The 17,444-nt window shown below is 31.4% G+C and overlaps 1 protein-coding gene across 3 annotated transcripts; it reads right to left on the bottom strand.

Moving 5' to 3' along the window:
• Positions 1 to 2,660: 2,660 nt before the first annotated feature.
• Positions 2,661 to 9,288, bottom strand: LOC11407005 (protein ZINC INDUCED FACILITATOR-LIKE 1). 3 transcript variants are annotated; one of them, XM_003598319.4, is made up of 17 exons: positions 8,945 to 9,288; positions 8,618 to 8,658; positions 8,389 to 8,449; positions 8,182 to 8,284; positions 7,749 to 7,851; positions 7,568 to 7,621; positions 7,375 to 7,437; positions 7,051 to 7,100; positions 6,871 to 6,946; positions 6,059 to 6,250; positions 5,656 to 5,743; positions 5,315 to 5,400; positions 5,115 to 5,222; positions 4,939 to 4,983; positions 4,758 to 4,846; positions 3,439 to 3,482; positions 2,661 to 3,145 (listed from the first exon to the last, which is right to left on the bottom strand). In XM_003598319.4, exons 1-17 carry the CDS (start codon positions 9,090 to 9,092, stop codon positions 3,033 to 3,035), a joined length of 1,464 nt encoding a protein of 487 aa, XP_003598367.2. In that variant the 5' UTR covers positions 9,093 to 9,288; the 3' UTR covers positions 2,661 to 3,032. The 3 variants fall into 3 exon arrangements, with proteins under 3 accessions (XP_003598367.2, XP_024636009.1, XP_024636011.1); XM_024780241.2 differs by having other exon boundaries at positions 7,051 to 7,105; positions 7,375 to 7,432; XM_024780243.2 differs by having other exon boundaries at positions 8,389 to 8,462; positions 8,945 to 9,040.
• Positions 9,289 to 17,444: the final 8,156 nt, after the last annotated feature.

Raw genomic sequence — 17,444 nt, 5'->3', positions numbered from 1 at the left:
TGTTAGAGATTAGAGTTTTACTATTTTATATGATAATTATGGACTAAAAATTACAAGAAATGCTCTAACAAAAAAAAAATATTATATTTTTATTTATAAATATATAATCAAATATGTCAAGGAGAATTAAAGAAGAAAAATGAAACATCAATAAAAAGAAGAGATACGAAGAAAAGGAAAAGAAAAATTAATCAAATAAGAAAAAAAGAAGAAAAGGAAAATTTAAAACAATAAAGTGAATCATGGGTTGTTACGTTGAACCCATGACGATAAAGTGAATCATGGGTTGTTGAATCCATGTTAAAAAAAAGGACGAGAGCTTATATACAGGGACGGAGGGAGTAACCTCCTTTTTTTTGGGTACATAGTGGGCCGGAACCAGAAAAAGAAGACAAACTATAAATGAATGAATAAATAGTGTGGTGTTACTCACAACACTTTTGGTGTTATAGTGTTAACTTCAACAAAAAAGTCATTTTAATGACTTCATAGAATTTTCCATCATAATAAACAATGATGGTATTCTAGCATCTGAATTTTGCCAAAGCATCAACACATTGATTGAAATTCATGGTAAGAGTGATTCACCGCAACCTTTCACTCCAACTCAAACAATCGATGAATCTTCATAACTAAAGATCTACAAATTAGACTTCCATTCTCATTATTAAAAATAACATTAGAAACCACTAAACAATCGACATTCCATTCAACTGCTCTAAATCCAAACCTACTCCTTTAATAAAAAATGAAATTAAAATAACCTACTCCTACGTTCACACGTAATTTCAGGTGGCAGTAGAAACTAGTTGGCTTTTAAATTTATATTGACAGTAGTATACATAAATTAGGGCGAGGTTTAGGAATCACATACAAATAAAGTACAAGAACGTCTAAGCCAAGAAACAAAGGGAAAAGAGAAAAACAACAAACAAAAAGGCCAAACAACAATAAAATAAAGAGTATTTCTAATTACACCCTGTTTAATCTTGGTTGCATTTCAAAATGATAAAATTATCCTTTCATAAAATTTAATTTTCAAAAAACATCTTCCTTTTTTCTTGGTTACACCCTAAAATTCCTCTTTGGGTCATGTAAACTTAGTTTCAGTAGGTCATGTAAACCGAGTTTAAGTGTACATACTTAAACTCAGTTTAAGTAGTTAGTTTAAGTAGTTCATGTAAACCGAGTTTAAGCGTACATTTAAAAGTTCAACCTTGTTCAATGATTCTACGTAATCTCAGTTTAAGTATATACATGTAAACTTATTTTAAGTAGGTCATGTAAACTAAGTTTAAGTGTACATACTTAAACTCAGTTTAAGTAGATCATGTAAGCTAAGTTTAAGTAACTCATGTAAACTGAGTTTAATTACACATACTTAAACTCAGTTCAAGTAGGTCATGTAAACTCAGTTTAAGTAGGTCATGTAAACTGAGTTTAAGTGTACATCTAAAAGTTCAACCTTGTTCAATGATTATACGTAATATCAGTTTAAGTATGTACATGTAAACTTAGTTTAAGTAGGTCATAAACTGAGTTTAAATCTACATACTTAAACTCAGTTTAAGTAGGTTATGTAAACTAAGTTTACATGAACCTACTTAAACTGAATTTAAGTTAACCTCAACAATGTAAAACTGAAATTGTCGTGCAGTTGAACAAGAAGAAGAAAATTGAAACCAGCGTTATTGAAAAAGAAGAAAAAAATCACTTATTTATATGCAATCGAGTATGAATGAAAAATGTTTTGATTCACTCTTTAATTTTCCGTAGAGATTAATTGAATATCAGAATTGTTTGATCGTTGGTGGGTGAAAGAGAGTGGAATTTTAGAGTGAGAATGAATGAAATCAAGATTTTAAGAAAATTTATTTAAAAGGACAATTTTGATATTATCAAAAACTTTTTAAAAAAATTGGGTGTAACCAGAAATATATAGGATGTGAATAGAAAAACTCTAAAATAAAAGATCGCTAGAAGAAAATTAAGAATATTTTATTAAATATTCTATATAATTATTACTACTTTCCCATATAATTAGAGTTTGATTGTGTGTGTAAAGTCAGTTTACACAGTCATCAAATAGTATCGTGCCATATCATTTACTCTTAAAAATGTGTTATTTATTTAATTTATTAAATAAAACTAAAATTAATTATGTTTTGTTATATTTGTGCAACACATCTTCACATAATTCTATAGAGAAATTGTGTCTCTCACAATTTCGAGAGATTTCGAGAGAATTTGTTTCCATTTTTCATGATATTAGGGTGGATCCGAACGAATTCTTCGAAAAATATTGTGTCTTCCACGACAATTTTTAGATCATAAAGACAATAGGATTCAATGGTTATTCATTGGAGTCGCGTTCGCATGAAGAAAGGAAGTAGGAGAATAGGGATATTTGATACCTTTGAGAAAACGGATAGATGCAACAAAATTATTTTTTTCGCGAAGCAATAGATTAATTAAGAGTAAATGATGTTACACAATACTATTGGATTACCGTGTAAACTAAATTTGCATAGTCGGGGCACCACAATTAACCTTTTAAGAGTTTTACTGTTTTAGCAATATTTAAAAAACTACATATTCGATCATATCAATATTATTTTAAGGAGAATTCTTCCATGGGAAGAAAATACAAAATTTCTGAGTTTAACCATACAGGGAAAATAAAAAGGTATGATTGTATTGATTCATACTATTGATTGTTACAACAACACATATATAGGATGGCACAGACCACGAACATATCTTATCACATTCGGACAAAATAGGTCGGGAGGGAAAAACTCACCTTGTGCACCTAATAGATCGTACGACAGAGATTAATCACTACTAAATGACAGTGAATACTGTAACATGGTTATACAAAAAAATATTCGATGGCAGGCTACTATGATAGAGAACCATAATGTGAAAGCATCAATCTGGTCCTGTGATTGATATGCATTAATAATCCTCACCCTTTTTCTCTAAAGAGGATTTTTATAGAGAAAAGGTTCAATTTATATCCTTTATTTATGTTAGTGTAACTGCTGAGAGGGTGTTTTCTTTTTTTCAGTCAAAAATGGCGTAAACATCAATAGAACTCCAAGTCCTCCAGCAATATTCAGGACAAAAAATACCATATGAGTCCCTGCAGTTATGCACCGCATAGAGGTTCAGGAATTCAGGTAACTAATATATCTAGTAAAATAAATTAATGTTAAAATGCTCTTAAGTATTTTGATGTCATATTCATAGAAGAGTTCCTATGTCATTCTACTGTTGCAGCTTTTCTTTCTATTACTTATGTGTAGGAATTAAACTCTTAAATATTGTTATGTTGTTTACAAATAGATAGCATACAATAAGAAAAAATTGAACAGTTACATATGTGAATGTGATGTATGTAAGTATTGACTCGTTAAAATTAGTTGAGCATCATACCTGGGAGAAAAGATGCGTGCATCCGTTTTTGTGACCAAGCTAATCTGAATGAACAAAATATCAGAATAAGAAAACTGAATATATTATATTGTTTTCAATATATGATTGTAGTCAGAAATGAATTCTACATGCCAAGTGATATATTTCATTCTATTGCATATGGTTAGTTGGTTAGAAGTTAGTTTTAGAGGTTACTTGTTTTCCAAGTAAGCTAGTTAGTTAAACCTCTATGATGAACTAGTGCTATACATAGCTTTGTATCAGTTCAACTGAATAATGAGAATAGAATTCACCTCACAATTGGTATCAGGGTCCTGTAAACATTCAGTTTTACAAACAAAAACACAGTTTTTTGGAGGGAAGTTAGTTAAAACAGTTTTCTCATTGATCTTCAAGATCCTTCTTCATTTCAATCTTTCTCATGTTCTTCGAACGGATTTGAAGATTCAGCTATGGCAGAGCTTCAATCTTTCATGCCACCTGCAATTCCTAAGTTTGATGGGTTATATGATCACTAGGTAGAACTCACGGAGAAACTGCTGCGATCAAAGGAGTACTGCGGATTGGTGGAGACTGGAATCACTGTGGCACCATCAAATGCAACTCCTGAACAACTCAAAGCTGTAGAAGAAAGCAAGATTAAAGATCTCAAGGTAGGACATCAAGATTCACCTATGTGGTGTGCTCTATAGAATAATCAAATGATGTCATTACTCTCTCAATGGATGAACTGCAAAGCAGTTTACTTGGTCAAGATCTAAGGGGCTATGGGCGTGGAAGAGGACGTATTGGTGCTAGAGGGCATGGAAGAGACAGGAAAGCAGGAGAACTTGTTGAATGTTATAAGTGTCAAAAAATCGGGCGCCATCAGAATGAATGTCCCAATCGGGAAAGTAAAAATGCAAATTTTGCAAAATTTGATGACACAGAAGAAATGTTGTTTATGGCTCAAAAAAGGTGAGCACAACAACAAAAGAAGAAGTGTGGTTTCTTGATTCAGGGTGTAGCAAACTAAAGCTTGGCTATTTGATTATGATGATGCATTTAGAGAATCAGTCAAGCTTGGAGATGATTCCAAGATGAATGTGATAGGGAAGGGAGATCTGAAACTATGCATTGGAGGTAAGATACAAATCATCACTAATGTGTATTATTTACCAGGATTAAGAAATAATTTGTTAAATATTGGCCTGTTATAGCAGAAGAACCTAACTGTTGTTTTTTCACAAATATACTTGCAAAGCTTTTCATTCTGAAAGAGGATTAGTGATGGGTACTCAAATGTCTTATGTGATTAGAGAAATCAAAGATTCACTCACACTGCACCACCTCCAGCTGGACCAATTGTTTTGAATATTGACATTCCAGTCATAGCAATGCCGTTAGCTGCCCCTCTTTGACGTTGCTCCTGTTAATGAACATGCCATTTATGCTACAATTTCCTTAAAATATGATCTTAAATTTTGGAATAAAATAGTTTAGAGTGGAACCAAACATTACCACTGCTCTATTTTGCATAAGAAATAAACCTGTGATTATGGTCACCTGAAATCCAGCAAAAAAAATTTCAATCAACGAAATTGGACTCCTTTTCGATGTTTAATGAAGTCAATGCAATACATTTAGAAACTGCATCACTAATGATTGGTTAAATAAACAAAACACAATAAACTTACACTGAGAATATTCTTCAGAAGAGAAGCAATATTAATCACTAGGTATAATGTGATTCCAGAAAGCATTGCTATGAAGGGGTAACTTTGCAAAATAGGTATGGCTAACACCTACATAAGGTGACAAAACATCAAGACAATTTTAGAACAAGAAATAATGTAATGCTGAGTTGCATTAACCACTATGAATGGTGAAAACTTACCCCGGAGATGCGAGCAAATCTTGCAGGTCCAAAAGATTTTTCTAATGATGGGTATAGGGAAAGCTGGTAGACAATAAGACCAATACCTGATCATTGATCATTTCAGAAGAGCTGAATAATTAAGCAGTATATCTTGTGAAAAGAAAGCACAAAATAAAGTATATCTAAGTATTGAAGTTATAAGAGGAAGATGGAACAGAAATTTAGTTATGATTAATGTTTGGTATTGTGATGATACAAAAGACTAAGCACTTTCCCAAAGTTGCACTATATATTCCTAGTTCTGATTAAGTAAGAGAATAATAAATCACTAGGGATGCATACGCATATAAAAGATGTACCTGATATTGCAAGAACATCACCAACATTTTCAGTTGTGAAGTTCAAACCACCCAACCTTCTAGGACTAACCGCCCATAATGAGAAGACCTATCAAGAAGTAGAATGATGTTTACTTATAGCCTATAATATAAAATATCAGTTCTGCTGCAAGTTAGTTAGAACAAGACATCAACGAAGGAAAAGCTTGTAGCATCGACACTTCAGATAGAAAGCGTTCCCGAGATTGACATGATACCATCACATGAGATTACATTCAGTTAATTTCTTTTCTCAAAATATTATTAGTGTCAATGTGTCAGTGTCATGTCCGTGTTTGTGTTTGTGTCCGTGCTTTATAGAAGAAAAGTCAAAATAACATCTATTAAATATGCATAAACTAACTTTATTAAGTAGAAATGGTACCTCTTGATAAGAAATATCATAAAGTGAGAAAATGCAATACACAACAATAGATGACATTAAGGGCCAGTTTAGGAAGAGGTTTTCATCTTTTTGGATTATCTTGTTTTTGCCTGCTCTCCCATTTCTTCCAGTTTCTAAAGCTTCAGCATCATCAATGGACTCATTGCTAAGAGGGTGGTTGTGTAATGTTTCCTACAGTCGGACAGGCATGCATTTATAGAAATTATATTGATGGTAAAGTAAAGAGAAATATTTATTGTTCGCGTGAGCATAAAAAGGGAAGTAAAAGCAGGACTGAGCTAAAAAACCTACACAAAAAATGTCGCTATATCATGCAATGTCAATATAATAGCATTAGAAAAATGTTGCTATACTGTGATCAAACAGTTATACTGGCTTAACAAAATATTAAGTTATTTATATCACTGCCGATAATTTTCTAACCAACCGCTATATGCGTTTAAAGTGAACTATCGCTACAGAGGAGCCAAATCTTAGGATATAAAGATACAAGTGAGAATTAAGTTGATTTTGGATGCTTGTTTCTGAACCAAAGAGGAACCTGAAAGAACTTTCTATCTATTATTCAGACCCTTACTTTTACTGATACCACATCAAAATTGGTAATAAACTTGAGGAATCTGTAGTTGTAAATCAATGATATAGATCGCGATTTTTCAACCACCATAGTTTAGCATAAGTGGTTGGTATGCAGTATGTCTGAGTGTTTTCACCCTCAGATACCAAGTTGAGTTTGATTCCTACTCATAAAAAATGTCATGTTTTTTCAGAATCCAGTAAGATACACATACCGGAAGCCAGATGCAGGCAATTGCTACCACAAACGCAAAAGCTGATATCGAAATGGAAGGCAAGAAATATGGAAACCTGCGACAAGATATATGTTTTGAAAATGACAATGAGCTTGGAAGAAAAAATTAAATTGTCAAAATTTTACGAAACCAAAAATCAAGATATATAAATTCGCTTACTTGTCCCAGAAGGAATCCTTTGGAAATAGATTTGGGTATTTTACAGTTGGCTGAAATATAAATTTCACACAAATTATTAGAGAAACAAGTAAAAGTGTGTTAAAATAATAGACATCTAACAAGTCCATGTTTGAATATACAAGAAGGATTTCTAAGTGTTTATCAGTTCCAATTCATGATCATCACATATATGGCTAAGGTATAGTATTCTCACAATACATCAAGTTAGAAATCCAATTGGGAATTCATGCCATTTTTCTATGTCCAAAATCTAAGACTATTCTCAAGACATATTTTCATTACAAAAGGAAAAAAATAGAGTACCTGAGCCAAATAACCTCCCAAAGCTGGTCCAATTATTAAACCTATGCCCCAAGCTGCACTGAACTGAAATCGTATCACTATGAGATGGTGAAACTGTGTGTATCAACTATACAACAGAGTCAATTTATATATACTCAATGCCTTATAGGTGTCGGACATCGACACTTGTCGGAGAAAGATTACAGAAGCTTACAGTTGAGAGTCCAAGAGCTTGCTTTTCTTCTCGAAAAATTTCAGAGCAGTATGCCTGTTATTAGAAAAGGATGCGACAAAAAAAAAAATTAACTGATATCTAAATATACAAATGACAGACATATGATTGCTCTCTGATGTTGAAGGATGAAACATTTAGGTATTATTGTGTTGATTGGTACCTTCATTGGTCCAAGCAAACCATTTAAACATCCAAGAAAAAACCGCGTTGTAACAGCCATCCAAAAACTCGTGCTAAGGCCAAATAGTGTGTTGAAGATGATACTGAAATCAAGTAATCATCATCATCAATGCTCTAATGGAAAACCATATTCTCCCTCTATTGAATAAACAACTTAGTTTAGCACTTATACCATAGACACTTGATATATAAATACTTGTGTACAAGAATTTTCTATAACAAAATATAAAATAAAGTCAAAATATTTGCATAAGCTATCATGAACAACTTATGGAAGTTAGCTGAAAAGAACTGACACACATGTCATAAGTTGTTTCCATAAGATCTCTCAAACAGTCCTACAAGTGTTATGCGTGTAGATAAACTCAAATATGTCTATTCGGAAAAAAAACCTCAATGACATATATACTTACACCGAGATAATCCCTAAAATTGCCACAGGTTTTCTACCGTAACGATCTGCTACTATCCCCCATGATATTGATGTCAAAGATCTTCCAAGCATGAATGCAGATCCTACAACATTTTCACAGTCATAGTAGGATAAGAAATAAAGAACTTATGAAGATAAAAGACATCAAAGGAAGTTTTAAAAAAAATAAAAAATAAATCAATCTTACCCACATAACCTGCATAAGCACTTATGTCCTCCTCTCTTTTTGCAATATTGAAATCTCTTATCTAAATAAAAATACTGTTCACATTAAATGTTGGAATACTTTAGCCAAAATGTAGCAAACTTTAGATAACAAAAATGCATTCACCTATTGTGTCAGAGAAACTTCCAAGAAATAATGATGTCACAAAATTAAAATATGTACTATGATGAATTTAAGTTATTAAACTTACCATGAAATATAGGTAAGGAAATAGAGATGATATAGGTAGAGCTGAAAAGATCAAATACAATGACATCAGAAATGTATCAATAAGCAGCTGAGAAAGATAAATCACTACTAAGAACTTTTTCTTGGTTAATAGCTTCAATATGCTTTATCTTGTGAAACTATAATATAAGGGATTGTACATTTTTACACCTAAAAGTTTGACAAACTAACTAAACTGTAACAGAATTTTTATATTTCTTTCTTATAGCTATCATCATTCATCACCAAAATTAAAAGAAGAATCATCATTCTTTAACAAAGTGAAAATTAATTTCAAAGCATAGCTTACAGCTGCATAAAACCACCATCCATATGTTCAAGAGATTTCGAAATGAAACATCAGTTTTGAGCTCTTTTGCTTTGTCAACTTTACAACCAGGACAATTCTCATAGTACTTTTTCTTCAACAATGTCTCTCCAACATTTCCATCTTCCATTTTTTTCAACACAAAACAATGGTTACAATGTTTGTGTTATGTTATGACCCTCTTCACCGAATTCTTTTTTTTTTATTTGCAATATGAAAAAGACTAATCAGAAAGACACAAAAAATACAAGAAAATAAATTGGCACTTGTTCTTTGAACCAAAAGACAATAACAAAGATTTGTCACTTTCCTTCAAAAAAAAAAAAGATTTGTCACACAACTGAAAGGACAATTATAGAGCTATGAGAAGAAAATAACAACATTCATGTAACATTAAATTGTGTTGAAAGAGACATGATTGGATCTGCAAAGCCTGACATCATTGCACACGTCAAACTAACAAAAAAAAGACCAAATCATGAGAAAGGAAAATTGCAATTTGGTCACGAGAACACTAAATGCTGTTGGTTTTGTGTTAATTTTAAAATTAAAAATAGCATAAAAAATCAAATTTTATTTTCTAAGACAACAAAACAATAGTATGTTTCCTTCAAAAAACAAAACAATAGTATGTTTGAAAATGTATTCAATTAAGAGAAATGATGATTTAGTTTGTATTGGTGTACAACTTTTCTACACATGCTCTTTCAAAATAAAAAATAAAAAAACTTTTCTACACATGCACCAAACTGAAATATTCTACGTAGATATTTGGAAAGACATTTTAGAACTAACATATAAAAGTACTAAAAAATAATAATAATACCACAGTACTATATCCTTTCAAAAAAAAAAAACCACAGTACTATATAATAGTGTGATTTTTACACCAAAGACTATATATATATAAAATCACTAATTTAAATTAAAAGAGATGAAAAGGTATGCAAATAGTGATTAAAAAATGGCTTAAAACCAACATAAATAAGAAGAAAGATTTGTTAAAAGGAAAAACTGAAGCTTGACAAAAAAAAAAAAAAAAAAAAAAAAAAAAGGAAAAATTGAAGATAAAAAATATCGTATCCCCTAATTACAAAATATCTTTTATTATATTTATATAAAATGATAAAAAATGATGTCGGTAAAGAGTTTTATATTTGGTTTCAAATTATTTTTTTAAGGGACAATGGTATTAAATATTTTCAACTTGAAGCATTTATGGGGATGGGGGAAGGTTTGCTTCATCTTGGTGGAAGAATTTACTTAGTAATTGAAGTGGGGTGGGTGTGAGAGTTGATAATTGGTTTGATTGATAACTTATATCGTGAGGTGGGGGATGCACAAACACTTTATTTTGGTGTGATCTTTGGTTTGATGGAGGGGTTCTGATAGACAGAATTAGTCGCCTTTTTTCCTTAGCTGATAACAAAATGGCGATTGTGGAAGATATGTTAAATATAGGGTGGGAGAAGGGTGGTGAGGCTTGAAAATGACGGCGACGTTTATTGGCTTGGGATAAAGTAAAATTGAGGGAGTGTTGCATGTTACTTTATCATAATGTTTTGCATGTTAATGTTAGTGAGAGGTGGATCTACCAACTTCGTGAATATTCAAAATATAATGTTTATGGCGCTTATAACTACTTTCTTTCAATGGACCAACATATCAATGTTGATCATTCAAATATCTTTTGGCATAAGGAGGTTCCATTAAAAGTCAACATATTTGTTTGCGTTTGTTACGTAATCGTTTATCAACTACAAATAACTTAATCAAGCGAAAGGGTGCTCCAACCAAATGCTATGTTATGTGCATGGAACTGTGGCAAGGAGGAGGATATCTAGCATATCTTTTTGTCTTGTGGTTTCTTTGAAAAAATTGGGTCTGATATCTATGTTTGGTTAGGTTTTACTATGGTTCACTCAACTCAAGTTTTCAATCATTTACTTCAATTAGGCTCGATTGGTGGCTTCTCAAATAGAGTTAGCCCAGTTCTTCATTTAATTTGGCTTTCTTGCATTTGAACCATTTGACACAAAATAAATTCAAGAGTTTTCAACACACAGGGGGGAATCTCTTCAACATCTTTAGCCATCATTTTGGTGGCTAAAGGCAAATCATCCAAATTTTGTTTTTAACTATCACATGTGGTGGCTTAACCCTAATTTATGTTTGGTTTAACTTTCTAGTCTTGTTTTGTGTTTCTTAGAGAGCTTTTTTTTTTTTTTTTTTTAAAAAAAAAAAATTCGTGCACTATTGGATCCTTGATGTAATCGTAGCTTTTCCTCTTAGTCTTTTCTAGTACTCCTTGTGTGGGATTGACTAAGAAGTTCAATTAATATATTCGATTTTAGCTTCTTCATAAAAACTTGAATCATTTATGGGATATTCAAATAACCAAAATTAAATGACTTAAATGCACTTTTCACCCCCTAACTTTTAAAATGTAGCGATTTTAGTCCCCTAATAAATAAAAGCCAAAGCCCCCCCTCATGTTTAGCCTGGATCGATGAAAACCCATGAAGGAGATTCCATGGGTGTGGAAGATATTTCAAAGAAGAAAATGCAGTTTCTTCCGATGGTTTGATCCTAGAGTGCTCGAGAGACAGAAGAAAATTATGAAAATTATACGAGGATTGTTGAAGAAAAACGATGCATTGAAGAATAAGGAGAAAAGTCTTGTGAATATCATTGTAATATTTGGAATTTTATTGTTTTTAAGTCAGTTCACTTATTGCAGTATTGTATTAAATGTTATGTTATTTAGGTTGTTAACCTATGCATTGGTTTACCATATGCAATTTGTGATTTGGAAATGGAGTAATGAAATTAGTTTGTTTACGTTAATATTGCAAGCCCTGTTTTTAAAGAGTTATCAGACTAACAGAAGAGGACCCTTTTTAACAGGAATATCATTTGATTTATTATCAATATTGTCCTAATTCTCTTGGATTATAAATATTAAAATTAGGAATTTATTTTTCAAAATCATCACCAAATTTTAAATAGTATATGCATTTGAAACATCATTAGAAACACTTGAATTATCATCAATTTGCTCATTTTCATGGTCTAATTTATTCAAATTTTTGTATGTCTCACTTGATAGTGAAATTTAGGGTTGAATACACTTGATGGAGGGAGGGAGGGGGGTATATACCAAAAACATCATTAGGGTTGAAAACATTGTTCATGTTTGGGACCAATGGTGTAATTTGCTATATAAACCCCGCTATACAACAACTTTTGTTATATACACCCCCAAAATTATTTCTGGCGCCAAAAACTCGGGCCCTAGACCGTCGCACCTCGAGCCTATGCCCAAGGTCGGCCCTGTTCTCATGTCTCCCTCTGTATCTCACACTCCACCAAGAAACTCATAACAAAATTAGATCGCTTTTCAAATTCGGCACCATGAGTTCCACGTCTCAAGATGTAACATTTGAAGAATATTTGCTTTTGAGTTTAAGATTACTTATTAATAGATAGTTTTTCTAAAGTAAAAAAAAAAGTGAAGGAATAAGAAGCGAAAATATTTCCACGCCTTTCTAAGAATTATTCATTTTGATTATTCATTCTGACAATCTACATAAAGAAGTTGTTGACCTTCTACATAAAGTTCACTGTCCCATAGATCCATGAACGTTGTGTTTACGAGGATTGATTTTGCCACTGTAAAAAGTCTAACGATGCAGCTTGTTGTCCGTTTGTCTTCTATTCATGTGTAATTAATACTTTATATATAAAAGTAAAAAAAATATTATGCTGAAACCGTCCACGAAAAGAAATTGCAAAGAGATGCATAGATTGTGGTACGGAGCACCATTCATGGGGTGGGATGTTGAAAAATTGGGGGAGGGGGTACTAAACATGATTAAGGAGGTGTGGGAATGAAAAACAATGGAAGAGGAGAAGGTTTGATATATGACAGTGCACCAATTTTTCTACTAACATGCATTGTCCTCGTCACTTTCTCTGATGTCTCTCCTCTCTGTTGTTGGTGTGTTCATTGATTCATCACCACTCTTTTGATGTTGTTGACATATATGGCAATGCACAAGAAGAAGAGCAACTCTCTAGTTAGTTTTTTTTTTTTATTCCAACGACGTCGTACCATTACAAAGCCTTTGTTGGTTAATCGTCTCTCACCTCATCCGCCACCTCTAAATGTGACCTCCAAACACCCCCTAGAAAGCCATTGCGCTAATTTTGTGTTTGGTCACTAAGTCACCGTTCGATTTGAGATCTAATGTTAGTGTTGCTTTTATGATTTCTTTGTTATGTTTCTTTGCTTGTCTTTTTATTGTTATTTTTAGTTTCTTTCCAATTTGTACTCTGAATTTGCTGAAATGCTTGGGAAAGGTGTGTTTTGTTGGTTTTGTATTTTAAGTAAGATGTCTATATAGGTTGTCTTCAAATTTAACATTCTCTCAGTTTACAATTGATTTATCAACATGCGATTAAATTTGTAACATCAGAAATTACTTATAGACGATATGATTGAACACTTAAAAGTAACTTTTTCTTGTAGATGGATGAGATTAAAGACTTAGGATCTTGCCTTATTATTGACAATTTACCATATGTGGGAGGAATTAGTTTGGTTATAATTAAGATTTTGTTTTGTTATCTTCAAAAAAAATTGTTGGTTTGTTAATTTTTCATTGACTTATGAAAGGCATACATGCATTACTAGCGTGTTTTTTTTACTCTCTCACTCACTATGTGTACTATATCCTAATTTTAGCATTTGAATAAAGCTTATTTTTTTGTCAAATAAAAATACGGGTCGGTTAAAAATCTTAGTCTCGATTATTATTTTACGTAGATTGTTATAAGAAACTAATGGCATTACCAACATTTAGTATGGGACAATACTCATTGAGAAAGAAGAAAAAAGAGTATTGTGACGTCTAGCAAACAAATAAAGGGACTATTAGTCCTTCACAAAATATGAATACTCAAAAATGGTTTATTATGATTGTTTTGTGTATTTGCAACATACAAATATGGAATTTTATCCCATTTTACATTGGAAGAGCTTCCACTCCAACTCGTGTTATGTATGGGAGAAATCTTAATCACATTTAGGCATAAGGAGAAATCTTCAATGAAGGAAGAAAAGGGAAAGAAAGAAGAGGAAGGAGATTAAATTTTCTGATTTAGCGATAAACAATTGTCTCGTGTATGAATTATTTGGCTCAACATCACTCTTTAGTTACCCAATTTTGGAAAATCAATGTGAAAACATTAATGGATAATATTTTTTTTTTTCAATTGGTTTAAGCGATTAAATTTGACTCTATTTGATAAAAATAGTGGACGACTGATAAGTTAGTTGATAGTTTATAACTGATAGCGCAATTCTTATAGCTGATAGCTTATGACCGGTGACTGATAGCTGATAAACTACTTAAAGTGTGTGGTAAAATTAGCAGTTCAACTAGCTGAAAAATATAAAATAACATAAAAGGACATTTTTAATTCATAATAAAGTTTATATCAACTAATGTTTAAGTACTTAAAACTTAATAATTTAGATTTATTAATTTAATATTATTATTAAATTAATTTTTTAATCCCTAAATATTAATTTGTATTTGGCTAGAAAAATTACATATAAAGTATTAAAAAATATAGTAACAATAAATAAAATTACATATTTTAAATGTAACATTAGTTTGTACCTTCTTTAAAAAAAAAAGTAGATTGTAGAAAGAAAAAAATAGTACTCCCTCCGTTCCTTTTTAAGTGTCTTTTTAGAAAATTAACACTAAAATAGCGATGTGTATTTTTGCACATTTTATTCCTATTATACCCTCATTTTAATCCACCAATAAATTCATACTTTTTTGCAGACTCTTTATCTTTCCAATAAATTTAATATGTTATCTTTCTCTCGTAACAAACCATTGTCAGTTATTATCTTTTTCACCAACAAATTCTTACATAAAAATTATATTGATGAAACTTCTTCTTCTTCATCGCCATCTTGTTCTTATTCTTGTTCTTGTTTTTGTATCATGTCAAATGAGTCTTCAACTATTGCTCTCTCTTCACCTTTCATTAGTAATTCCAACGAGTCTTCCACTTTCTCTTCCTTTTGAACATTCATGGAGTTTTTTATTTTTCTCCTCTCAAATCTGTTCTTTTACTTTACACTTGGAATTTTTAACAATTGTTATCTTATTTATAGAATTTTAACTTTTCTTGAAACCATTGTTTGTAACACAATTTTGTTTAAATTTAAAGATAACAAGAAACAAACTTTGTTTAAAAAAATACTTTACTTTTCTTTTACTTTGCATTAATTAGTTTTATTGAAAAAAAATAAGTAATTGACAAATCGTACCCTTAAAATATCAAAAAGATAGTTAAATAGAAATGAAAATTTCATCCTAAAAAGATACTTAAAAAAGAACGGAGGGAGTAAAACGTAAACATAATGTTTTGCCGTAAGAATACACTGACATTAAATATGGAAATGAAAAAAAACGTAAACGTAACAGTAAAATAAATATCTTTTTATATCAAGAAAAAAAAAAGATCTTTCATTAAAAAAATATATTCATATATGCCTGTTTAAACCTTATGTATTTTAATTTATAATATAATAAATATTAAAGGGTAAAAAATGGAATTTAATTAAACTAATAAGGGTAAAAATAGAATAAAAGATCATAAGTTATAAGCTCAAACGCTACTTGGAATAACTTCTGAAAAATAGCTTATAAGCTTGTGAAATAAGCTATAAGTTTGTGGTGAAAAAACATTACCAAACAGAGTTTTTTTGATCAAACGAGCTTATAAGCTATCTACTATAAGTTATAAGCTAATTTTTTTGTCTTACCAAACAGAGTCTTTGTCTTTGAACGTGGTTGAATCACATTTTTTTTTACAAAAATAAATGATATTCATGTATTCAAATTGATATAGTACATCGATACAATACAAATCCCTAAAAACAAAAAGGATGAATTTGCAAACAAACTCACAATATTCATGTTAATAGCATAACACGACAAAGTACAAATGCCTACACATATGACTATATTCTAGTCTCCGAAATACTCATGTCTTCGAATTTGCAACATTGACGACACCAAAGTCATTGATTGGATCTGCACTAAATCAAAGTTGATCTAAACTCTAAACCGAACAAATACATGAACGAAACAAGAAAGAGAAACAACGTTGCACAAAGACGATGAACGAAACAAGCGCTAAGATGATGAAATCACAAAAGAAAAAATGGAATAGATGTGAAAATCAGTTATTTCAATAAAAGCAAAAGATAAAAACGAGTTAGAGGAGTGATTTTGGGTCAAAAATCGACTTTAAATCACCTCTTTTTGGTGGATGAAGGCAAAGAAACTAGAGTTATATGATGATGGCTCATAATAGAGAGGTGTGGTTGAATCACATTTGAATGACATAAAGTTTGATTAAGAAACAAAGTTAGTCCATTCAAAAAAAGAAACAAAATTTATTGTTACAAATGTTGCAATTTGTGTTTGTGGGGCTAAAATATATAAAAGAAAAATGAGTAGGCCTCTACCTTTTCAGTTATTTCAAAAAGGTCTTGCATGTAGTATGGTAAAGCCTAAGATGAGACCAATTGAGTAGTACAAGTGGGAAACACAGCACGTTACACAAAACACAATTAGTGTTATTGGACCCCATTCACAACAACAATGCTTTTGTGTTATTTTTGAGCACGCTTAATTCCCTCTTCTTCCCACCCTTTTTTATTTGTTTTTGCCATTTTACTTTTTATCACCATGAAGTGTCATCATCATTCCACGCTCATGAATCATTTCTTTCAATCCTTTCCGTTTTTTGCAGTAGCACATTCACAGGTAGATATAGAATGTTTTCACCCTTTCTCTTAGGTGTAATCTTTGGAGCTAGATCATATCAACTATTCTTGTGTTAAGAGTCTCCTATTTGATGAAATATGAGTCCCACGTACATATCTTAAATTGGGCATGAGTCCCACACATTAAATTGCTTAAGAATTGAAAATATGTTTTTAAATAGAGACAATTCATATCTTACAAGTGGATTTTCTAAAAAAATCAAGAGACATGAGTCTTTAATTAGCGAGGACAATCTTACAATAGATGAACCCACTTGGGTTGGTCTGGTGGTATTGGCTTCGGATTTAGGAGTGTGCTCCTCCTTGAGGTCTCAGGTTCGAATCTCTACTATGTAAATTTAGGTGGGACTAATTTAGCTTCTTAAAAAAAAAATCTCACATTAGACGATATAAGATTTAAAAATTATTACATAAGCAAAGTCATTCATCACCTTAATTCCAAGTCAGTTTTATAAAGGTTGAGTTAGATTAAGTTTCGCAAGTAGAGATTGGAACTGACGAATTAGAAACTCAATCCCAACCATCCGATCTTGATGAGTGGTGGAGATCATTGAGTATAAGTCTATAACCTTTTCTTTTGGTCATTGAATTTGATTGTGACAC

Source organism: Medicago truncatula, chromosome 3 (genome assembly GCF_003473485.1).
Source record: "Medicago truncatula cultivar Jemalong A17 chromosome 3, MtrunA17r5.0-ANR, whole genome shotgun sequence".
NCBI classification, from domain to species: domain Eukaryota; kingdom Viridiplantae; phylum Streptophyta; class Magnoliopsida; order Fabales; family Fabaceae; genus Medicago; species Medicago truncatula.
This window is presented reverse-complemented; position numbering and strand designations above follow the sequence as displayed.